The sequence below is a fragment of the Opisthocomus hoazin genome, chromosome 8, assembly GCF_030867145.1.
Source record: "Opisthocomus hoazin isolate bOpiHoa1 chromosome 8, bOpiHoa1.hap1, whole genome shotgun sequence".
Lineage (NCBI taxonomy): Eukaryota > Metazoa > Chordata > Aves > Opisthocomiformes > Opisthocomidae > Opisthocomus > Opisthocomus hoazin.
In genome coordinates, this window is record NC_134421.1 from 10,500,128 (window position 1) to 10,525,506 (window position 25,379).

The following is a 25,379-nucleotide window of genomic DNA, read 5'->3' on the forward strand; positions in this document are numbered from 1 at the left end:
CACTTGCAAGACCGTGGTTCTGCGTGTTCCTCTGTCAGGACGGGACCAGATAATGATTTTCTGTGATCTTAAGTATCATGAGCATCAGACTAGAGGAAAGACTTTTGTGATGGTGGCTCTCCTGTGGCCTGTGGCAGTATTTGTAATGCAAAATTTCCCAGAGAAGGCTAAGAGCAGAAAGTCTGTCTCTGTAGCCAGCCCAGGGGTGATACCAATGTTTTGGTGAGACTGTGCTGTCTAGGCAGAGCTCCCAGGAATGCTTGTATATTTTTATATCAGCCATCCTTGTAATGTTGGGGAGGCTACTGTTATTTTGTATATTATCATTACTTTGTGAGCAAAACATATACCAGTGTTAACTGGGATCTGCTATGGGTATATGTAAATACAGGCAAATAGGTGAAAATACATGATGATTATCTCTTGTTTGGCAAGAATTATTTCCATTATCTTAGCAAAATACTTTGTTTTCCCACTCAGTCTTCCAAAATAACACACCTCCCAGCTCCCAACAATGAGATTAAATAACATCACTTTTTTTGTTGCTGAGTGTCCTAGTTTATAGCTTTCAGGTATTATTAGGTTGTGCATTACTTAGATGTAGAAGGAATGACGCACTTTCTCTACTGAGAGAAATTTGGGGTAATTTCAGTGGTAGGTTGAACTCTACAGAGTTGCCTATTCTGCATCACAATGTTATCTGCCACACAAATTCATTGCGCTTAATGGTAGGCTGTAGAATACTTTTTCTTGCTGTACTGATCAGTACTGACTTGGCTGGGCAGATGGCTAGTTCTGTTGATTATATATCCATCGCAACTTATGTTAATTATCTGTTGATTTTAACTCTTTCTCCTTATTTTTTGCATGATGTTTTGTGGAGAGAAGTTCATATTTCAGAGAGCTTAAATTGGCCGTGCTGGCCTACAGGAATGTATTTGGCTTGTTAACTTGCCTCTAACAGTCGTTTTTAATATATACAGAGAGCATCTAGCTCTGAGAGGCCATCTGAATGTCTTCGAAGAGTTATTGAATTGTTTATTGATCTACTTCATTACTGCTGTTCCTCTGGTTCCTTTTGATGTCTTGTCACTTTGTTCAAAATATAATGCCATGGTTTTAAATTAATAGTTGTGCAGGAAGCCCTACATGTGTAAATATTAGGATATGTTTCTCCTTTGAGTAAGAATGTGCTGGGTTGTCCAGTAAATACTGCTGCCATCAGACTTCTGTCCTTTTTCATGTGCCTCCCTTTGCACAAAGACTCCTTCCTCTCTTCCTCTTAAGAAATCTGTAGCGTCTGAGGTTTTATCATTCAGGTTTTATAACAGTCTAATCTCTTACTCTGCCATTGGAAGCTTACAGACTAGTTCCCTGCTTAGGAAAATAAATTTGATTAATTTTCCCTGCTTCCCTTTAATCTTTTCCATGTGTGTCTCTTACATTTGCTAAATTCACGAATTAAAAGTGCCTGCTGTCTTTTCCTTTCATTAATTTATTTAATCACTTTTTGAAGCGCTTTAAGCTTCTAGAATAGACAGCATCCCATGGCAAGGAGTTCCATAGTTTATATTGATTACTTGGAAAAGTGCTTCATTTTTAATCCTGCCACCTGAATATTGTGAATTTTTTTTCCTTTTAAATAGTGGGTAATAATTCTTTATTTATTTTCAAAGCTATGCAGGACCTTAAATACATTTGTCATATCCTGCATCAGTTGCTTCTTTTTCCAGGATTAAGATTATAGCCTGTTCGCCTATTCCTTGTACAGAAGTTGCTCCGTATCTTTGGTCATCTTGGTCACCTCTCAGTATCTCTTCTGTTTCTAGATTTTGCATCTGATTTAGCCCTCCTAGTCCATTGGCTGGTCTTCTGCCCTCAGTATGCACCCACAGCAACAGCGGGAGCTTGCCTGAGGTCAGATTAATTTTTGTGGCAAATTAACACTGAAGTGTGTTAAATTGCAGAGTGAGAAATAAGACTTCCCGCTGGTGATAAGGCAGGCTCAGAACTGGTTGAATTACATGTACGGCTTCTCCAGACGAGGCAACTCTGCCTCTTCTGTACTCTTTCAGCTTCCAGCCCACCTCCCCTCCGCAGCAGCAAAACCCGGCCACCGTTTTGCCGCTGCGCTTCGCACGCAGCTCGGTGAGTTACTGGCCAAGGGTGTGCTGAGTAGGCGAATAGCATGAATTAGCCTGTTTGAGTTATTGGTTGCTTCTGGCTGAAAAGGCAAAGGTTTGGGCCACGAAGCCACCAGATGCATGTGTTGCTGATCTTCGTTATGTGTTACACAGGATGATTTTTATATTCTTTTAAAAAAGAAGCCCCCAAGTCACTCCTTCCTCTCTCTCCCCCACCCAAAATGGTGGGAATGAGCTGAAATATTACAGAGGTAGGAAAATAAGTTCTTAAAATGATATTTAAGGTTGCAGAATGTAAGTTATTGCATTAGAAATGGTCAAAGTCAAGGTTACCAGTGCAATGTTAGATCTTCCTTCTTTTGTGCATGCAGCACCATAAGTCTTTAAGCACTTGCATATTGTTTTATTTTCTGCGAAACTGCAGATATTTCAACTATACTAGAAATACTGTAAAATCGTAGGGTAAAGCTAGATATGTTTATTGATGAGACTTTTTTTTTTTTCTCCCGCTGGCCCTACCCTTTTGTTGTTGCATTTCAGTGTGTAGCTTGACTACAGCGCTTCTGTTTCCCATCTCATTGTAGATTGTGTTTCCTTACCTTTTGAAAACCTACTTCAAATGTAACTGAATAAAAAGCATCAGAGAAAACCACGTTGGGAGGGGGAAAAGGAAAGCAAATCCTTGGCTGTATGGAGCTGCCAGTAATGTTGAGAAGCTGACAAAGATGAACTGCTGATCTAAGCGTAAATAGTCTTCAGAATCTGGGTGTTTCTTGTCTTGTGATTCTGGGTGCACTGCACTTATTAGTTCTGGTCCTTTCTAAATATTTGGTGATCACATTGTTTAGTGTAGCGTAAGGCTCTGTTACAGTCACGTTTCACTTCTGCAGTACGTGAAGATGAGGTGTTTGTAGAGTGTCCAGTCTACAGTGAAATTGGCAGTTAACTGTAGCCTAGTCCGGTATTTTGTGATCTGCCATGTATTTTACAGCGAAAACATCACGGATAAGATGCTACAAAATTGATGGGTTTCCATTGAGAGAGATTTTCATCTTTTCCACTGTTTACATACAGAAGATGAGGATTTTGCTGTGACACACGGACACTTCAGGAAGATTTCAAACAGCAAAAAATCCTCACTTTTGGGAAGAAAATGTATCACGTAGGCTGTTTGTCATTTTGAAGTTAAAACACTTTTTTCCCCAAAAAGCACTGGCTTTTTCAATACGTAAAAACTCTTACAATTTTTTTAAAGTGCTTAAGTAGCCACGAAGTCAATAATATGTATAAAATATGTAATAAATGTCAACTTCTGTAGCTTTGTTCCCTGTTACCTTGTCATACTGAAATAGTGCCCTTGCATAGACTGAGGACACATCATTGCTATTGAGGGGGGTTGTGTTTGTGAAGGTTTGCATTGCCCCATAAAAAGAACACTGTTGCTATTTAAAAATGATCAAATCTGTCTTCTGATTATGATTTTTGTAAAATATCTTCACACAATAAAACCCATGAAGAGAATAGATACTGTGCTGCAGGAAACCTTCTCAGAAAATGGAAGTACAAAAAGCTGCTAACTCAGTACTTAAGTCCCATTCTGCTTTGCTGGTCATGTGAAATTCAAAAATCTAAATTTTATATATTTCATTTCGTCGTGTCATATTTTCTTTCTCTCCATCTGGAGGAAAGGCCCATTTTCTGACACCAACTTTTTTTTTTTTTTTTTTTTTCTCTGACCCCTAGGAATTTTGCACTTCTTGCCTGTCAGGTTAAACCGGAATATTCCTGCCTGCATCACGTAGCTCATACTGAATGAGGCATAAGTCGATCGCTGGACCTGAAAGAGGAGAGGTCCTAGTCAGAGCAGTGGGTTAGCCTAGTCTTCAGAGTCAACAAGGCTGTACACTGGGATTAAGAGGGGGTCAGCCTGTCGCGGTCTGAGGGCACTGCTTCTGCTGGCTCTCGGTTATGTCATTCGGATGACTTGCAGGCTCAATGGGCTATAAAGTGTTGATTTTGTGACCCCTACGCTATATGCACTTCACAGTTTTTATTTTGGGCTAGATTTGATTTGGTCCCCAGGACTAATCAGTCTCACTGTCCTTGGGGTTCAAAGCTGAAGGACTGCTTATTAGTTCAGACTTGCCCTGGTAAGAGGTGAAGGATTGGAGCAGAGCTTTAAGTTCAGTTTCTTCTCAAAAAAGTGTGGTTGTCTGTGCCAAAACTGCCCTGGACACAGAACTGTCATGCAGGGCGAGAGCTCTAAAATTATGCTATTGCTCTGAGTTAGGGTGCTCTAGATACAGCCTTTATTAATCTTAAGGATCTTATGCCCTGGTCCTCTTGGTGACAGCATTCAGGGTGATAGTATTCAGTGTTATCGTGTCTTTGGCTAATCAAAGCTGCTGCTGCTAGCTCGGGCTCTTTCGGGTTTTGCTAATTGAACTTGACTGACTTAAATCCATTGTTTGTATTAAGAAAGGGGGAGGGGAGGGGGAAAAAAAAGACTTTGGGGCTGGGTGGTTGTTTTTTCTATTTTTTTCCAGTATTGTCCCTGTCAACATGCCACAGTTTCATCTGAAGCAACGGATGGGTGAAGCTTTTCAGTCTGGAGTTTGTTTCCCTGTGTTTTTTATATTTGTTTAATTTGCTGACTGGCAGCTTTAAAATCACTTAATCAGCATATCCGGCCCAAATACTGGGCTTGACTTGAACATACTGACAGTGTCTTGGCTCATGCACAACTGATACTAGTTTGAATTCTTGTTCTGTGATCTGTATAGGTAGCGGTGATGGAAGAAGAAGAAAATAATAATCTGAAGATCTGTCTTGTTCCTTTCCCAGCTGTGCCACAGTAGTCAAACCCTGAATGCCTGTTTTATCTTGTCTGTAACCTCACGTAGCTTTGGAGAGTCACTTCTGATTTGCCCTCTGTGGGAAGAGGAGCAGCTCTCTGTTTCCACTGCTCAGTTTGCAGTGTTTGAGTCCCTTCGTTCTGTTGCCCTCTGTGAAGCACCAGTGTATTGCGATTTACTGCTGTGACCTGAGGAGCTGCTGAGCAATGTCACCACATTGGCAGTTCTTTTGGGCCAACATAGAAAGTATCTTCTCCCTCTCTGAATCCAGGGAGGCCATCTGAACTAATTGCTATGGTAAGTCCTATCATGATAAGATCCAGAATTAACTTACTATCTTCTTTTTTCCAGGTACTCCACAGCGGCATTCTCCAAACTAAGCAAAGTAGGGATCCGACACCCTCCACCTCTTCCTTTCATTGGAAACCTGCTCTTTTTCCGTGAGGTAAGATAGGGTTTTCTTTGTATCTATCCAAAGGGATGGGAAGAGTGGACAGGAGATAGGAGGAATTGAAGGGAATCCTACGCTTCAGTGGTACCATCTCTTCAAGCATCTACCTCTGGAAAGAACAAGCAAAACTCTTTTTTTTGAGTGAATTGGTAGAAGCAGTTGTGTGCAAGCAGCTTTAATTTCAGGGTAAAGTAAACTTGAGGGAAAGAAAATGTCTAAGCTCCTGCAGTTAATTACTTGAGCTTTTCCAAGAAAGTTCATGCCCTCAGTGAAACAAACTTAGTTATGTGAAGAGAGCAGATTATGTTAACTAGCCCGAACTGGTTTGTTCTGAGTGGTTTTGGCTCCCATGACCTTTCTGTTTGTTTGTGCTTTTGCTGATTGTACGCATTTATTTTAAAACTTGTAAAGTTGCTTGCTCCTAAGCAGTAACTGGAATTAGGTACCACTGAACGCAGTTGCTCTGTGCCCCCAGTATTGCCATCCTGGACTGGGAGGAGGCGGGGAGGGAGGGGAAATATTGGGATTCTGCCTCCAGATTTCATTCCCTTATTTTTCTCACCCATCTCCTTAGTCTGCTAACTCTGTTCTTTTTTTTGTTCCTTGCTCGATTTCAGTAATGCTTCTGAGGGTCCAAGGTCTCTTAATAATGAGGAGCTGCCGTTTCTCTGGTTGGATCTTACAGTAAAATCTCTGTAGTGCATCTCTATTGCAGTCCAACAACTTTTCAGGAAATCTGGGCTAACTCCAGCTGCTGCCCAATTTCCCCTTTTAAGTGCACGGTCATCAATATCCATGCTGAGATTTGAATTATTAATGAGAATATAGTGCCTCTTACCTTGGTCTTCATGGTGATTGTTCTGTCAATATCTGACTCATTATTAGATAAAACCTATTTAAATACTAGTTTTACATGTACATCTGATTTCATTAGAAAATAGCATAAAAGGCAGACTTGATCCGCTCTTGATTAATTTGAACTGGAATTGACAGGGTGACTTTAACATAGAGGGGATGCTGGTGGTGTGGAATACAGGCCAGTTCATCCTCACTTCTCTGGTTTAAATTCAGCTGGATGAAGCTACTTGTTCTGTAACTGCTTGGTGACAAAATCCAGTTATCATGAGCCACCTGCTAACACTTGCTGTAGGAAAAGGTGCCCGGAGAGTAACTTATTCTGAGATGTTGTAGATAGTCTTGCCCTGTACCAGTGGAAAGTTTTTGTGAACTGTTATCTATGATCTGTTAGGCAAATTTCATTGCCAGAGTTACATTCATTAAATTCACTTAAAGCAGGCTAATGAAGAAAAGATAAACTTGATTTTACTGACTTCTAGGGAAAAAAAAAAAAAAAAGAAAAGGTAGTTGTGAAATTGTATCTTGGAGTACCAAAAAATAATAATTCCGGGCAGGGTTTTTAATCAGGATTCAGTGATGCAAAACCACAAGCCCCACCAGCCTATACGCCCAGCACTACAACATTTCGCCGTCCTATCACTGCCGGTAGGAACAGGCAGGGAGAAGTCCAGGCTCTTTGTCATTTTTCTTTCTTCCCTCATATATTTTGCAGTGTTTTCTGGATCTGCTCCTGTGGCTGCTTTCTTAGAAACAGTGCCCATAACACGCCGGTAATAGAAGGGCTGCTTTTATGCTGCAGGCTGTTCTCCACGAGAACGTTTTCAGGGACGCAAGCGCCCTCGCTCCGGTCAGTAGAGGACAGCTTCCACTTTCGCTTTCCCAGCCGGGGAGAACCAGAGGCTGCCTGTCGCCTTCCTAGGGATGGGGATGGTTTTCGGCGCTTAGCTGCGAGGGGCACAGCTGTGCACGAGGAGCATCTTGTTGGGGGCTGGGGTTACTCTTTTTTTTTCTTTTCTTTTTTTTTTTTTGAGGAAGTAGCAAAAGGCTGATCTGTCACTACATCTATAATGTTAAGAAGTTCTTGCACTTGCATATTTATGCAACCATGTCTTTTCACTGCACTGGCTTTTTCGACAGTCTCCCTTTTAAATAGGCCAGCTCTGTCTTGGTATTGCCAACGCTGTGCAGGGAAAATGCACAAGCCATGCTCCCGCTAAATCATCGGAGTACTGGTTGTCAGCCCATGAACCACTTATTTCGGAGGTGTTCGTGAATGATGGCCAAGAGGAAAGAGTTGTTGTGCACCATACAGGAATCTGCATGTGTGTAATTTATACACTGCCAGTGTCAAATTTGGTCTGCAAATCAACACAGGATGAAAAGCCCTGTACAACAACGAGATCTAGAAGAGAAAGAAAAATCAAAACCCTTCAACATATGCAGCCTTCCAGTCCAAAGAGTGTCCTCATCTCATTGTTTCAGGCTTTCCTCTTGGAATATGATTGCTAAAAACTTAAGGTAAAAATAGAGGAGGAGAGGGAGTCCCTTTGACATAATCGAGTAAATCTAGGACCTGGGGATTTAAGAAAAAACATCAAATATCAAAAGTTCTGAACAAAATTGCAGGAGTAAGCAGTTTTTTCAATTTGCAATGGCATAAATTCAGGGATTTGCTTGTATTCTCCCTTACTTGGCTGTAAATGAGTCCTGCTGAAGCGAATGGAAGTTCCTGTTTTGCCCTGCTGTATCAGCATTAGGCCTTTTAATTATGATTATTATTCTGTCAGAGTGCCTGAAAACAAATAAACAATGCAAGCAGGATTTGACCAGTAGTGCTGGGTTGTGGAGTTTATTAAAAACTTTCAAATGTATTTTAAAGAAGAAAATGTTTTCTTCCTGAGATTTTTCTGGAAAGAGTAGTTTCGGGGATTTCTTGGACGTACGTTTTCTTTGAGGAAAATAAGAGTTGCTGTAAGATAGCGTCTTTGAGAGAGGAGGAGGAAGTAGGGAAAGGTAAGAGGCTAAGGGAAGCGCAACAGGAAAGACCTGTCTCCATCACAGAGAAGCAGACTCAAGAGCTGACCTGGGGAAAACAAAGTTATTCTACTGTAAGTCACCCCTTCTTTCTCAAGCACAATAAAGGGAAGTAATCGCACCCTGAAACGAAAACGTATCCAAGTGAATCTGCTTATCTCAAAAATGAGAAGATAGAAAATTGTTGCAGTTCTGCAGCTCGGAAATTATCCGAGTCCAAGATATTAGATTAAAAATTCTTCCCTTGCATGAGAACAATTTGTGGTGGGTGAGTCTGATGTAATAGCAAATATGATTAGGCTATTTAAAAAAAAAAATAACCGAGCAGACTTGCAGCAGACAGACTGCTGTTTTGCTAGTAGTTCCTGACTTCTCCCCCACCTCTCCACATACTGCATTTTTTCCTACCAGTCTATAGAAAAACACGAGGTTTGTTTGCGATCACCACGTTAACGGGGAATATAAGGGTATACATGGCATGGACTTTCACACATGGATCTGCGTAGGCTTCGGAGCAGCACGTTGCAGGAAAAAATTAAACAAATATCACCTATTAATTCCCAGGCTAATGATTTTATTATGTGGCAAATGCTCTGAAAAACCAAGGCGGCACACGCGCCGCATTACCCTTCCTCCCGAAGAACTGCGGCAAACACTTGACCTGTTGCTATGGCCGTGCTGTGCTTTTCTACCCCTTTCCCATCCCTTTTCTAAAAAGGCAGCTGCGCTGTTTTTAAATGTCATTGGCTCTGACATTTGCACTGCTCTGGTCGCCTGGTACGGTACCTGCGTGCACTGCTCCCCGCTCAGCCTTCCGGAGAGCAGCGCTGTGCTGCTGCAGCCTGGGGGCCGGCGTCCCTGGGGTTTTGGGGTGGTGGCTGGGGGGTGTCGCTGGCTGCCTTGGTGTGGCACTCGGAAGGCGGGATGCGCAGCTGGGTGATGTGCTTTGGGTTCTAACAGTGGCGTGATGATGTGCTGCTTTCCTCCTGTTCCTCCTGGCAAGCTCCAGTGATGCTTTTGACTGGCTGTGTGCTTCCATCCCTGCCTTGCATTTTAATGAAAGACATCACTCTCTGTAGCCCCTCTCTGCCTGGACAGGATACTCTTTGTTTACTCTGGTTATTTCTGTCTGGCCTACTTGTAGATCCCGGGCTACCCTGGAGCGGCCCGTTTCTGCTGAATGGCCGTGGGGCTGTGTGGGTGCTTTGTCTTGCTTTCAGTGTGGGATCTGGCTGGGCTTTGCTGTTTTATGGCTGATGGGTCTGAGTGGAGAAGGGGGGAGTGCAGGGAGGAAGCAGAAAGCAAACATGATCTTTCTCCACTGCACATCTGCCAAAAGCATCCTTTGAGTTGGAGGTAAAGAAAAATAAAAGGCAGAGTCCTTGTAGGAATGAGATTAACCCCATGTCTAATTTTCAGCCTAGAAAGCAGCGTGTCAGTGCTTAGAGAGAGAAGCTGCAGTGTTTACTGTTCTGGAATTTAATGACACAGCATGTAAACCCAAACAAGGCTGGAGAGAGGCAAAGGGTGAGGGAACTAAGCTGGGGGGGAAGAGGGAAGGGAAGAAGAGGAGCTCTCAGACAGGCTGTGGACCTGGATTTAATTACAAGAATAATATGGCTTACACTGACAGCGAAAGCCTGCATATGGTTTTATGTCACTTCGTGCAGATAAACAAGAGAGGAATGGGATAGGGAGCGTGTGTTTTGCTGCTTGATAGCTATCTGTGGAACCAGAAAGGGTGGCCGTGGGCTTTATCTCCCACAGCTGGCTGTGTGCGTTCACCGTGGGCTGCTGACGGCCCGGACGGACCTCGTGGGGTGCCTCGGGTCTTCTCCTACATACTGGGAAACCTGCCTCGACTCGGAGGCCTGCGCGTGTGTTCATTTCATGTGACACGAATACATGTAGTGAGGATCTAAACCCAGCTGTGTCACAGCCTGCAACATGACAAAACCTGGGGTTAGAAGTGTTTTTATGCGTATATTCATACGTCTGTAAAGCCAGTCTCTCCCCTTCAAATACGTGATTTTCCTAGTTTCAGCTGAAGCTCTGTGCTACCGCCTTTGATCAGACGTTAGCGCTGTCAGATACCCTGACAAAGTCGGTGCAGCGTCGGTTTGTGGGAACCTAGCGCTGGAAATCAAGGCACCGCGGTTAGCTGTCTCCTACTTGACTAAATGCTGTTTGGACCCTTCAGCGAGACCTGAACCTCCGGTTTCTCAGAAGGGCGTTGGGCAGAGCTGTGCTGCGGCTCAGCCTGGCTGCTCCCTGAGCTTGTGGGATCTCAGCGGGGTGAGCCCGCTTTTGGGGGTGCAGTGCGTACGCCTCAGAAACCCCGCCATAGAGGCACAGCGCCCTCGGCGCTTTTGCACTCGACGTTTGCGAGGTACCCCTGAATGTGATGTCAGCTTTAAATAGTGTTTATGGAAGCATGATACAGTAGCAGGACACGCAAAGCAACTGGCAGGTTTTACGTGACAGGAAAAGGGGGACGAATCATTGCTGCTTTGCTGGTGAGTAATGGTGACCCGAGTGATGAAGGTGGTAGTGGTCATGGCAGATGCTTTTGCTCTTTTGGACAGTACTGTTTTTCCTTTGAAGGAAAACACAGGTCCCTTCTGTGTTCCAGGGAATGGCGTGTTGACTGCGTGGCTTCTGCCTAGAGCAGCCCTCACATCGATTTCCTGTGCAGGGCTGGGTAAGTGTTTCTTGTAGACCTTGGCAGTTGCCCCTAGAAGGAGATTCAGACTTTGTTGATGAGCAACGTCATGGTTTTGGTATTCTTTATGCCATTTCTTGGTGGTTCGTTTTGGCATACTTTCTTTATTAAACACTGCACGAAGTGAAGACAGATGGCTGAGGCAAATGCTAGATGTGTGTGAAAGGTGTTATCTGTTGAGTGGAAAGGGGATGATGTTCTCCATGACAGCACACCAAGTGAGAAGAGACACTGTTTGAACACGCTTCTGGCTTTCCCCAGACTCTCAATCTGATTTTGGGCAAGTCTGACTGGGGCAAAGCTTTCTTATTTTCTGGGTAAGCAAATCTTTCTTTTGCTTCACCTTGGGCCTCTCTTTACCCACCTGCAAAATGGCATAGATGGTGTTCTGGAATAGGTCTGCTTTTTCATCAGATTATGGTCAAACACTTGAAGCAACTTCTCTAGGGACTTTCTCTGGTAGGTTTGGGGAGGCTGGTATCGCTGCTGTCTTTGATGGTCTGGGCTGCTTGAAGGCTGGAAGGAAATTAAATGATTTGGCAATAGTCACAGAGCAAGGGGGGCTGTGAATCACTGCCAGACCTGAGTTCTGGTTTATAAACGCAGGTGTCCGAGTAAGGTGGGTCCCCAAGATAACAGTGCTGAAGGACACTTCTGTGCTGTACCAGTCCATCCTTGACCAAAACCGTTGCTTTTTGATGGCTTTTTGGGGTCAGCTGAGAAATGGCAACCCAAAATCCATCAGAGCAGAACTCTACATTATAAATGACACCTGGCCTCTGAGAGTGGTGTAGGGGAAGTTTGCTGTGTGTTGTGCCTTTTGGAGACTATATTTGTGTGCTCAGAACATAACCCTCTGGAAGTTGCTATGTGGCCCGCTCTTTAAGCAGCATGTATGCTAAATTAAAGCCATCTCTGTTATGACATGTAGCAACAGTGAACACAAAACAGCTATGCTACGCAGCAGCTGGGTTAAGAGAGTAAAGATAATGAATAGTTACAATGGTTGTAGCATACAGATAGATTCAGTGTAATCACTTAAACTGGAATTACCTTGGACTCCAGGATCCATGTCATTGTGCAGAAGGAGTAGGATTCCCACAAGAAGTAGGGACCTTCACCTTGAATAGCAGCACAGAAGTGAGATGGCAGAGTAGGAGGACTCCTGTAGCTGTTGTAGTAAACATGGGCTTCTACACATACAGCAGAAGTATTTCTCAGGTGTGATTGTCATCTGTTCAATTTTGGCTGTAGTCTCATCAGTGTGGGACTGGTCTGGAGAGAATGAGATTGGACTAAATAAAATCTTTTATTCCTTGAAATCAAAAAAGAAAATATAGACTCAGGGCTACAATGAATAAGACCAATCTCTGTTGTTTTAAATTAAGTTGTAATTTGCTCACGTTACCTGTAGGTCTGAAGTTCAGTGGCATCATATGCCGCTCACCACCTTATTGCAATGTGCAGAAATCCATATTCAGAAAACCAGTTCTTCTGTGTCAGCAGGATCAGTATGTATAATAATGGCCAGGTATCAGTTGTAATGCTAAAATTATAGCAGGCTCAGATTGGTTGTTGAGAACAGTTGTTATCCATGAGCCAACACATTTAGCTGAGTCTTAACTTCATTAGCAGTGTCTAAATGCATTAGCCATATGTTCCTCAGCATATGGGTAAATACATAACAATTTATTTTCATTAGGGTTTTCTTACAAGTGCTGCTAACCCAAGCTCCACTAGAAATGTTTACAGCATGACATATCTCTTCAAACAAGAAGCTGGCCTTCTGTACGGCAAGTCATCCTGAAAGGGTGGCAGACAAGATGCTTCCCCCGCCCCTTCTGAGAGCGGGAAGGTTCAGCTGCTGCGGATCTGATCCGCTGCAGCTAGCCGGGCTCGGTTTCTGCAAGGCTTTATATTAAAATGAGTAATAGAAGGCTTTGGAGAACTGCCTGTTCAAACGCGTGCCATTAAATCCCTGGTATTCATTGTGTGCCGTCTTCTGGCTGTCTATGGTGCCCCTTTTTGTGGCATCACCTCCTGGCAGCTTTATGTGGGTGTAAGGCTTGTGACCACTGGGTTCTCCCCCCTTCCTCTCCTTCCCGGGCAGGACGTAGAGATGAAATATAACGTTTTCCTAAGAGGGGGCGAGTGTGAAATTGGGTCTTGGTCAGGGCCCGTAGTCAAGTGGATGCAGTGCTGGGAAGGGCAGGGTGGGTTTGTGGAATGGGCACTGGGTCAGGGCTCCAAGGGCTTTGGTAGCTGCGGACGTGGGACAGGCGTGAAGCAGCTGTTGCACACGCGGGTTTCTCTTAATTTGTAAGAAATAAATGAAAAGTTATTTTCTTGAGTGCTCTTTTTTGAAGAAGTATGTGTGCAATTTGATCCAGAAATGCAAGTTGCCTAGAAAGACATGGCAGTGTAAGGAAGGACCAGTGTTGTCGGAGAGGTGTAAAGTTCAAAAGTTAATCTAATTCTCCACATCCTTAGAGGCCTCAGCACATGTCTAAGTGTAGGCAATAATGTGAAACCAGAAACAACCAGAGTTGGATTCAAATCGGGTTTGTTTCACTGGCTTGCTTTTTTTTTCCTTTGGTTTGGGGGTGTGTGTGTGTGTGTGTTTTTAAAAAGAAAAGAAAAAAAATTCAACACGAAGTCTAAACAAACCTCTGTGCTTTAAAAACATGTATTTCAAATTACTGGTTTTTGTTTTTGTTTTCACCATGCAATGAAGTGGATGATACAGTCTTGGGTTGTCCTTGTAATCTAACTTTTCATTTTGTTTCTTTGCTATTAACCTTTTTTCCTGGTTCCGTTTTGCAATTTTTAAATATTCTGTGAATTTTAGATAATTTCTAATAAGGCAGAGGGAAGAGTGAAATGTCCTTTGGACAGTTGCACTGGGGCACTTTTAAATATTCAGGTAGAAAAAACAACTTGCTGCATATTGGTGATTTTTATTTTATTGTGTGACAAGAAAAATGAAAATTATAAACAAGAGAAAAAGAAATTGAAACCTAGATATATGTTTAAAAATTCTCAGATAAGTATTTGCATAATAAACTATGCAAGAAACAAACATGAAAATAATTGCAGGTTAGTCTTTATTTATTAACTACCTTTTGTAGCTTTTGTGCATTATATCTGATGGCTTTTTTTCAATTCTTGGAGTATACGAAGCTGCTAACTTTTCATAGGTAACATGATCCTAGGGGTGATTCAGGTAGGATTAGTGAACGCTGGGCTGCAGGAGCCATAAGCAGTCACATGTGATGAAGAATTTAAGTATTCTCTGGGAAGTTGAGTGGGACTTTGAACACGGTGGTTATGTTCCACTCAAGAAAAGGCAAAAAGATACATGGCAAGAGCAGGGGCTAGAGGGAAGTCTCCCTTTGGAGATGCAGAAAAAGGGGATAGAGAACCCCAAAGTCTTCACTGATTTGCCTCTATTTGCTTTTGTGTCTATCTATTGAGAGGAGACAGCAGTGATAAGCCCTGGATAGGATGAGGCACCTCGTGGCTCTAGAAAGTAGTCTAGGAGAGAAGTACAGAGAGATATGAATAAGAAATTGCTGATTGATACATGATTTTTGCAAAGGTTATGGCTTGCAAAGGGGTAAACAAATCTACCTTGATCTGTTAATACTCTGCAACATATAATGTGTTGTGAAAAGAGCGTGGCAAGGCAGATGGAGGAAGGGTGGCCATTGAGTTATCGTTGTTTGTGTTCCCGGTCTGAGGAGAGTCTTGGACAGAAGCACCTTGCAGCCAAGGTGGAGCGGAGAAGGCGCTTTATCACATGCCGAGAGGGAGATGGGAGAGCTTTGGGGAAAAAAGCTACAGCTGGTGACCTTATACCAGAGGTCTCTATTTTAATAAAGAGTCTCATATAGTTCATGACAGATAGAATTAGGGACCATGCAAGTATCTTGTAGTTATATTTGTGTTTATATTTTTCACTACCTTTTTTGTTTTCCCCCCCCAATCCCCCTGGGAGCCATCTCGAAGACCTCATAAACATGAGATTTCATTTTCTAATGCTATTTCATTTCCTGGATGGAGGACCTGCCACGAGAAGACCAGACCTCAAATTATAATAGCCCTATAAATAACTCCCTAAGGCAAAAGGAAAAAAGAAAGCCTTTGAAAGACAACCGCAAATGCAAAAATGGCGGTGTCTGGGCGCTCGCAGAACCAGACTAAGCAGCTCTAGTTAGGGCATTGTGAATTTACTGTGAAGTTTTTTTAGGGGTTTCCCTGTGTATCTCGGCACACTGTTTACGTACAAACCTGTATCTCAAAAGTCCTCTGAGGTCTTTTGCTTGAGTTTAATTTTCTAGTGTTTTGGTGCCTTTTGGCCTGTCTTTAGAGCCTGCTAGCAAACAGAGTTTCCAGGTAGAATTAAAAACAATCCAACAAACGGACTAATCCAAATGCAATCATGAATTGAGCAAAAATAGTCTGAAAATGCAACTTTTTCTTCGGAGTGAAGTAGTTTTATTTCATCAGACCCAGACTGTCTGCCTCTTTCCACTGGAAATCTGTGCAGAATTGGCACATCGACTAGAATAAAAACATTCCCGAGGAATCGGCATGTTCTGTCAAAACATTTGAACAGCTCCCGTCTCCCGGAGCACAGCGCTGCTGCGCAGCCGGCACAGGGAGCTCTGCAGCGTGCAGTGCCGGCTTACCCTCCAGTCTCCCGTCTTGAATTCACCTTTTCACAGAATCATGGACAAACTGCTTCTGGTTAAATTATATTTGGGAGAGAGAGGAGGTTTGTGAGAGGCATTTGCACCTATGGCAGTGTTGTCTTTTCTCTGTTCCCACCCGAGCTATGTTGTGTATGTGAGGAAAAATCAGAAATGTGAGGCTGTAGGACCCCAGTATCTTCCTGTAGCAGTCTGGGTCAATGTACTGGCCAGGGACAGCCGGGCTGGCAAAGCTGAGCTCCAGGAGAAGTCCTGCTGTGCAGATGCAGGATTCCCCCTTTTCAGATGCCTCTCTGCCATGCCTCTTGCCGCTGCACAGCTCTCTACTACGTGTGAGCTCGACCTTCAGCAGCAAAGTTCAGTCCCTGCATTGTGGAGTAATGATAATTTTTTTTTTTTCAGGTACCTTTGAGGCTTGATTAATTTAAAAACAAAAAAATTGTAATCTTTGGCTAGAAGAAGATACACAGCAATTACAGAATGTAACTAAGCAAAGTGTGATTAGCCTCAACCTTTGCAGCAGGACTCTGATTACTTTACTTTTGCGAAGTAGTATCTTAGTCCTCTAGCACTGAAATGGAGGAGGTCTTGCTGGCAGGCAAGGTATGAATGAGAGTGGTAAATTCAAGCCTGTAGCCAATTTACCGGAGGTGCTGTCTGTCTGTTATTGAAACCAATTGCTTTGGAATGTAATTATATCATTCTTGTTACCAAAATTGATATCTACTGACTGACTGCAGCTAAATGGGTTTTTATTTTTACAGAATTTCTGGGCTGTCGCATGATAAGGTATTGTGGTGGACAGCGTGCAGTCAGTGGTTTGAAACAAATGAAGTTTTTCTTCATATTTGAAACAGTGGTGTGCATTAAGCAATGCTTTACTGTGCTGATGAACTAGCAGATGGTGTCCTTTAAGGCAGCACATGTGACAGTAGCCTGTTGGAATAAGTGTCGTACCTACTTGTCTAAGCCCTGTTCAGGACAAAAATGTTTATAAAATAACATAAAAGCAAACAAGGTGGGAAGGCAAGCAACCCTATGTACATGGCTGTATTATATATACACTGTGGCACAGGCCCAGATAGCAGTTCAGAGCCATTTTGGTAAAAGTGGCCTCGCCGAGAAATGTGATGGAAGAGAACGATCCGTGCCATGCAGAGCAAGGAGGACGGAGGCGGGTTATAAACCAGCCCTAGCTCAGCTTGGGTTAGTGGCAGCGCAGCGGTCTCACAGGGGGTGGGCTGTGAATGTGCATTCCTAACGCTATTACTTATCCCCTGGGCCAGAAGGGCCAGATGTGTTGCATAGGCAGCGTATTCAATCTGTGAATGATCAGTCATGATGGATCCCCTCCAGCCAGTCCAAAAGTTACCTTACTGGGCCCCAGCCCGCTTCACGTAGAAAGACAAGACCACCCAATCTGGTGCCTTTGGGGAAGGGAGAAGGTGGAATTGCTCTGATAATGTGGAATTATTAATCACCATATTGTTGCAAGCAGTTGTACACTCTGTGGCCAAAATTGTATACTGGTGTCTAACCCAAGGCAGCTAAAGCCACACTGTGGCACCTAAAAGCATAATCAGGAGTTAGCAGTAAAAGCGTACTTCTCACAGGAGTTAGCAGGCGCTGCTCCTTTCAAACGTTGCTATAACTCCTTTTATTTAGTTATGCAAAGTCTAGCATGCTGCACTTACAAATTTTGGCCTGAACATAAACCACGCTGACAAAGTATGGTCACCTCTGGGACTGAAATGAAGGCAGTTTACCGCAGTATGGCCGTATGGGAGAGGAAAACCTTATATGGACACTTACAGCAAATATATGTTAAAAGGCTTTGAGACCTTGCATAATGATAAGCCCATCTCTTCCTAGGAGAGGTAACAGGCTGAAACGACAGTGTCAGAATTGAAGCCTCTTAATATATGGTATTACCGTGTTGCAAAGATCTGAGACTCAGGCTTGCGCCGACTTACCACTGTCCTAACACAGGAGCAGTCACTTCATTTGCCAAAAGCTTGTCATCTGCAGAGACAGACCTGGAAGAAAGGAAGTGTTCTCACAGTGTTGTGGGCAGGGAAACCAAGGGCTGTGGCTGTAACAGTTTTGTTTCTCCCCCACGGAGATGAAGTGCCCGCTGTCTTTGCTGGGCAGGGGAGCAGCTACCGAGGGACCCCTCTGAGCTTGCGCAGAAGGAGGTGGTGGCAAGGCTGCGAACTGCATTCGCATCCGGTGGGCTCTAGCTCAGCGCCGCAGTCGCTGCCGCCTTCTCGGAGCCTCCCGTTGCTGAAGGAGAAGTTTATATTACATGGAGGAGGAGGATGATGCCTCAACACATCCCCACTGGAATAAATAAGCACCATAAGTCAAGAGGTCAAACAGAACTTGCTTTTCTACTACTTTTGTAGTCAGTCTGGTAATTTTTGTTTGGCTTAGGGAAAAATAGGAGTAAGTGTTAAATTCTTGCTTAAAAGATTGCCTCTCTTCAGAGAAATTTGTTACCCTTTTTCTCATTTTCAGCATGGAGAACTTGCTTTTGCAGCAGAGATTTTGACATAAAGTGTCTTGATAGAATAATAGGCATGAGATGGATTGCAATCTATTGCCTCAAGACTTTGCCAATCATAAACTAAAATCAGTTAATGCCTTGAGTTAAATCTTGCTATATTGTGCAATGTGCTAGTAGTATTAAAAAAATCAATCCAGAAAATATATTGATTATATTATCTCCATAGCAACAAACAATAACGGGATAATGTTAGCTTAATAATTGTGCTTTGTGAAAACCTTTCAGAATAATTACTGCATTGTGGTCTTTTCACAATGTGGAATGCAATAACGCTTCTTCCTTGACTGCAGTCACCATCAGCACTGCGTCAAGAGATGCTGTTTTTGTGTGCATGCATATGTATTCATGGGTAATTTTGCTCTGGGTGAAACAATTTAGCAGACTATTTTGGGATCCATTTTTAAATGGTCAAGACCACAAATTGACAATTGTTTTCTATGTGGTTTGTTTTCTCCCACCTCCTCTGACAACTGCCTACTGTAAAAAGAGGCAGGTTCTTTATCCTGCGCCTTGCTTTACAAGGCACAAAGATTTTGACATGTAACAAAACTGTATGTCCAGCTACTGTATTAAGAATCTGGAGGAGAGAGGAACTCTGCTCTAAAGACAGTGCTTCAAAGCTGTTCCTTTAATTGAATTCCATCTGTCATCCTCTAGAAATGACCTGTTATACAGGAGCTGAGATACCGGCCTGTATTTTGGAGGACCTGATTTTCTTGTGCATCCTGCATTGTCATATGAAAAAAACTGAGGTTGTCGTGAATAAATGTGTATATATGCTTACCTCTAAGTAGAGGTGTATGTGTATAACATTTTTAGCTTGAAATTTTATCTGGAGAGTCAGAGGAATAGACGTATACACTCTTCATCTGGGTCTTGCTTTTATTTTTGCTTCCAGGTCAACCTCATTAATTTGATCTTGAGTTAAAAAGAAGTGTAGACCTAAGTCTGTGATGGAGAGGCCAAGGTTTTAGAGTGGTCAAAAATCGCCAGTTTAATCCCTGAGGTTTAAGCAGCCCCTGAACTCTCCTGTCTCTGTGAAAGCCCTTGGGGACCGCAGATCGAGAGTCCATTCACCTTCTGGTTGTGCTACTGTTTCCTGATGTACCTGTTGTGCAGGGGCTGGGTTTAAGGGATCAGGCAGCAGAGTAGGCTGCTGCCAGATCCAGCACCAGCAGGAGATGCTCCATGGCTTTCGCAGGGTGCCCCGCTACCCCCAGTGGCGTGGTGGGATGCCGCTTTACTTCCCAGGGCATGAGGGGTTGCCGTGTTCTCCAGCTCTTGTCCTGGGGGACAAACCAGGGACAAATGCTGGTGTCAGGTTAAATTGTCAGCACCACTTCTTAACAATGCATCATATTATTTTGGTTCTTTTTTTCCAGATGGAATTTGTCCTTCGAATGGCCCATAGTTTGATTTCTTACTGTTTGCCAGACAGGAGGCCCCTTTTCTTTGAGGACTCTCAGGAGAAAGCCCCTGCTTTGGTAATACTGTTTACAGTATGTGACCGTCTTGGAGCCAGGAATGTGCAGACCTTCAGCTCTGTAGGTGGTGGCACTTTGGTGCCATGCGCATAAGAAATGCAGTGCAGTGCAAGCACTCACAGTTTTCCATTTGAGATGTTTTCATAAGAAACTTAATTGTGCTGTTGTCCCCTGCCATTTTTTTAGCTCTGCAGTCCCTGCAGGTTGTTACTTTCTGGGGAGGGTGTGATGGATCAGTTGTTTTCTGTCCCAGGCAGTGGTTACTTTCTGCCAGTGGCCCAATCCTTGAGGAATGTGGTTAATTCACAGGGAGAGGGAGCAGCAGTGGTTGCTCTCAACTCCGTGCCTTGTGCCAAAGCATCTAGTTTTGTGTAGCTGTTGTACTGCGTAAGGGTGCCAAGCCTCTCTCCTTTTCTGGGTGCAGATGAATGCAGTTATGAAAGGGCAGCTAAACACGTCAGTTCATCTGTAAGATATCTGGTATTTGCAGGTGTGTAGCATCGTTCATTTAAAAACAAACAAAAAAAGCCCAGATGGATTGACAAGGTGCTGCTTCTGAATCCAGCCCTGAGTGATGATCTAGAAACAGAAATGAATGGCTGACACGAGCCAATTCAGTCCCCACCTCCAAAACCAAGCTCTTCTGGCCATGAAATTGTCACCATTGAAGCTGTGACTGTGCTTCTGCTTGGCACCCCCTGTACTCGCCCTCGGTGCTGGCCAGGGGCCTCGCTGATGCCTAGAGCTGTCCCAAATTGTCACTCCACGGCAGCCTCCTGTTTAGTTTCTCTGCGCTGTCTCAGTGCCTACTGCTCTCCGTGATCCGCTCTGCAGCCCGCGCAGGGGCTGGCACTGCTTGTTTCTGTCTGTCTCTTCCTAATCCCTTGTTCCAGGGAGGCCTGATACGACTTTCCAGTGTGTCTACCTTCCTATGTTTGGATCGTACCAGCTACCACACGGGTGGCTTGGGAGCGTTTGCCTTCAGGACAGAACGTGAAGAGTAACTTACCTTATGAAAACAAGGCGATTTTGTTGGAGTAACTATTTCACAATAGGTGAAGAGTCAGCTGCTTGGTGTGATGTGGCTGTTGGGGCTGCAGCTTGTCTTATTCCCAAAGGGATAAAACTGCTCTGTCCTGCACAGAATCTGGGAGCAGGATGAAGCACATAGAGTGTTTGCTCACATGGCTAGGGTGAGGATGCTCGTAGCTCAGCAGCCACTTGCTTGCTCGCGCCCTGCTGAATGTGTGGGCTCACCTCAAGGCTTGCGTGTGTCAAGGTGACTTGTGTGCCCTTAGCCTTGTGGGTTTTACAGAGGTGCCATGTGATAGATGGTAGTGAAAAAGGACCTGTCATGCCTGTGCCTGGCCTGTCCATGCTGCAGATAGCAGCGTGCTCTGTTCTACATCAGAGGCCAGTACAATCTATAAGGGCATTTTTCTCCTTTCATGCTTGAGAGCCTGCATCCATACAAGGTGGGAATTGGACAAGAGGAAGCTGGGTTTGTCCAGCTATGTTAAAATACAGGAATAGTCCTAGTATCTTTCAGTAATGCATTAAGTGGCATGATTAATGTCTGTGACATGTAATGCTCTTTCCAGGTCTGTTCCCTTGATGGAGTATTCTGCGTGCAGCCTAGTGCTTTGGTTTCAGTACTGTTTTGTGTCTCGGTGTCATCACGATAAAACATCAAAATTTGGGAGCTGAACACAGGTGGAGTTTGTGATGATCTTGAGTTCTTTGAAGTATGTTTCATAGTTTCAAACTTGATGGTCGCAGATAATTAAGCGGCAATGATTTTATAATCAGTTCCTAAACAATGGTAGAGACGCCTAGCACTAAACAAGGGAAATGTCTCTGAGGAAGTCAAGATGTTATCACCCACTGGATGAGTAGTGTTGCTTCCTAAAGCTGAGGTTTTCTTGAAACCCACCTGTCTAAATAGTATCCACTTGGGCACTAGCGAGTTAAAGCAGTATGAGATAGCCCAGAATCTGCATCATCTGTCATCCTAATTCTGCAGGTGAAGATGCAAGATTTGCACATGGATGTGTATTTTTTCCGGTACTTATTTCAAAGTCTGTTTGCACTCTGTGGCACCTAAGAGAGACTATAGCACAGTGGGGTTGGTTGATATCTTTTATCCTTAGAAATGATGTTTTCATAATCTGAAGGAATCTGCTGTTGATGGATCTGAGAAGGAGGGGGACACTCTTCAGAAGTGGAGAAACTCTTTGGAGGGGAAAAAAAGTCCCTGTCTCCCTTTCTTGGGAAAGAAGTCAACTTTCATTTCTCCAAATGGCAATTTGTTGCCCCCTAAAACAGCACTGTTGTCAGAGTACTCCCAAAACGTTTGCTTTCCTTAGAGTTAGCTAGCATGTCTGTCTGTCCTACAAGAAGTTGTTTCAATTTCTTTAAATTGCGCAATTACTGCTTTTCTTCCCTTAAGGATGGCCAGCAATGAAAACTAGTGAAATTCATTCACCATTAGTAATATGTGCTGAATGCTGAACGCTAATCCGTCTGAGACATTGAGCTCACAGTGAAAATACACACTGCAGTGGTCTTCTCTTGCACAATGAAGTCCCTCCTATAGAGAGCACTGTAATTCTCTGTTTTCCTGTTGTAATGTGAGGATGGAGTAGTATCAAAATGGCAACAAAGATGGTTAGCAATCCAGTGGAATTATATACAAGAAGAGATTGTGTAGGAGAGAATTACACTTGGCTTGGAAAGGAGACAGCTTAGAAGGGATTTAGTGGAAATTACATACTCTAGTAAAACAAAATAATCCATTATTCCTTTTTCTCTTTTTTTGGTTTCTTGACTTATTATAAATATATGTTTATCATGGGATCAGAAATGGCAGTGAGTCTGTAAGACCTCATATGGAGCCTTTCATGAACACACATTGCACAAATTGTATTTTTCTTTGTGCATGTCTTCATAATGACATGTTTTCTCTTTTTGATAAAGGTTCCTAGAAGCGTGAATAGGTGTCTTTTGTGACATTTACTATTAAGTAAAATAAGGGCCTAGCAGGTTTAAGTGTTATCTAGACAATAGTCCTAATAAAAATAGTAAGGTTGCAATTATAGCTCTACAGCAGATATAAACAAGGTCTAAGCTAATGGCAGGCAACTTCCAAATAGATAAAAAGAAATATTATTTTAGCCAGTGTAATCAGTCTGGAGAATTCATCATTGCAAGAATTGGGGAGTCAAATAGAGCAGCTGGAATAATTTAAGGGTCTGGATAATTTTATGACTAATTACATTTGTAGCTATGCGTATTATGATATAAATAATTGAATCTAAGCTGACAGTTGGGTGAGGAAGAAACCTCCCTCTTTTTAAAGCTTTTTAGAGTTAACTGTGTATGTAGGGTTGTTTTCATCAGGCGTGTGATATGTCTGAAAGCTCAGAAATAGACTGAATTTTTTGAAATTCCAATTTCATATGCTGTCTGTGTTTTTGTGGCAGAGAAGGAACGGTTTTGTGTGATACCAAGAAGGAAGACTGAGAAACCTGCAATTTGTCTCTGGCTCTGCCATTGACTTCTTGTGTAGCGTTTGGCAAATTGCTTAGTCTTGTGTACTTCCAACTCTCCACCTGGGGAAAATGGGCCCTTACCATCCCAGAGATGTTGTGGAAATGAAGTTTGTAAAGTGAAATGAGAATGAAAATAGAAAGACAAAAAGAAAGCGAGAATCTCATTGCACTATGCCAAATTAATGTCTGTATCTATGTGGGAATGCTTTGGAAAGTTAAGGTGAATCAACTAGAGGTGTGAAAGCAGCGTGCACGTGTGAGAGCACAGTAAATCTTTTCCACTGGAGAAGAGTCTCTCTTATTCTGGAAATGGCTATGTATCATTTTCAGGGGCTGGCATAGATAGGCTTGGTTATTCATCTTGCACTCCATTTTTTCTGAGTAGCCACATCTTGTCATCTCCTGTGCCTCAAAACCCTTCTTGAGGTTCTTGCCCCTGCTATTCTGACTGGAAGGCTGTTCTAAAATCTTACTGCTTTGATAGTCAATTACTTTCATCTAATTTCTAGCAACATTTATCCATGGCCAGTTTATAGTCATTTGATCTTTTAGTAATGTGGGACTTTATATTAAATAGATATTTTTCCCTCCCTGGTGATTACTCCCAGTACATTTATAGACAGCAAGCATGTCTCCTCCCTTTGGTCTGCTAAAATGAACCTTTGGTTTGCTAAAACGAACTCTCCTAATTACTACTTGTAAGACAGGCCTTCCGTTCCCTGAGGATCCTTGTAACCTTTTTCTCTAGTCGTTCCATTTTTAATTCATTCCTTTTGAATGTGGCTCATCAGATGTGCATGCAGCATTCCAGAGAAGGCATTTCCTAGATATTCTACATTTGTAGTTTCCATCATACTTGTTGTTCATCGTTATCCTGTGGTTGATGTGTCCATCCAGTTTTTTCCCTTCTCTGTCATTTTCAAACAATAATCTACTGCTGCAGAAATTCTTGGGGTTAACATAGTCCCTCTAAGGGCATGAAGCTTTGCTTTCAACTAAAGACTCTCCTATGTTGCAGTTGTTCAAGTTCTTTAGGTCATCCAATTCTTCTGATACGACAATCTCAATCTCTCTGCCTGCCGAGGAAAGCATCTGTCTTTCAACGCAGAATGTGAATGTACTTCACTGAAGTCTGTCTGCTCTTTGTGCCAAAGTCAGTCCTCAAAACGCTGAACAAGCTTTGTCCCAGGACTGCCCCTTGAGAAGTCTGTGGGTTTCCTCCTTTCATGCCTGTACTTCTTTCAGCTCAGTCCATGCTCATTTCCCTACAGCTTGCATGTTTACTCTGTCTCAATTTTTTTTATCCCCATCTTCATCCTTTTGGATCTGATGACTGTGCCTGCCACGAGACCAAGTGCCTTCCTGCAGTCTGTGTACGCCTGCCACTGTTCCCTCACCTGGAAGATGTCTTATCTTCCCAAAGAAAGACCACACATGGTGTATCCCGTTTCCCATTCATCTCTCTGACCCTCTACCCTTTAGGTATTGGCTGTGAAGCAGGCTGTTGCCAGGTTGTTGCTGGTGGGCCAGAAGCGGTGCGTGAGGGAGCATTAACCGGCTGCAGCTGCTCTGCCCGGCCATGCCACTCGCACAGTGCTAGTGCTTACGACTCAGATGTTAAAAACATATGGTGGCATTGGTGAGAAAATCTGAGGACTGCGTGTGTTCCATGCATTGGGAAATCTTGCATGCTATCGAGGTCAGGCTCGCAATGGTGTATTTACTTGCTTGGCTTCCCCTCCCTCCCGCCGACTCTTCAGTTACCAGCCTATTAGGATCAGCCATTAACCTGGTTAATGGGGGGAGACGGCAAATACCAGAAAGGATGATGTGCTTTTCTTAATACCCTCTTGGAAACCTGTTTTAAGCTGTAAATGTCTCAAGCAAAGGCTGAAAAGGGTCCAAAACATGTCTTGCTTTTGTAATGCAGGCACACCCAGGCAGAGGAGAATGAGGTGAGGCTGTTTTTGCCTTAGGACTTCACTGGAAAGTGGTCTTTGGG

General features: G+C 43.3%; 1 protein-coding gene across 5 annotated transcripts in view; it reads left to right on the forward strand.

Annotated features, from left to right (window-relative positions):
• TBXAS1 (thromboxane A synthase 1) overlaps window positions 1–25,379 on the forward strand; it is a 249,957-nt gene that overhangs the window by 62,070 nt on the left and 162,508 nt on the right. For all 5 annotated transcript variants that reach the window (XM_075428425.1, XM_075428429.1, XM_075428427.1 and 2 more), the window contains one exon: window positions 5,351–5,444. In XM_075428425.1, coding sequence (XP_075284540.1) covers window positions 5,351–5,444 — 94 coding nt within the window. The remainder of the gene's footprint in view (window positions 1–5,350; window positions 5,445–25,379) is intronic.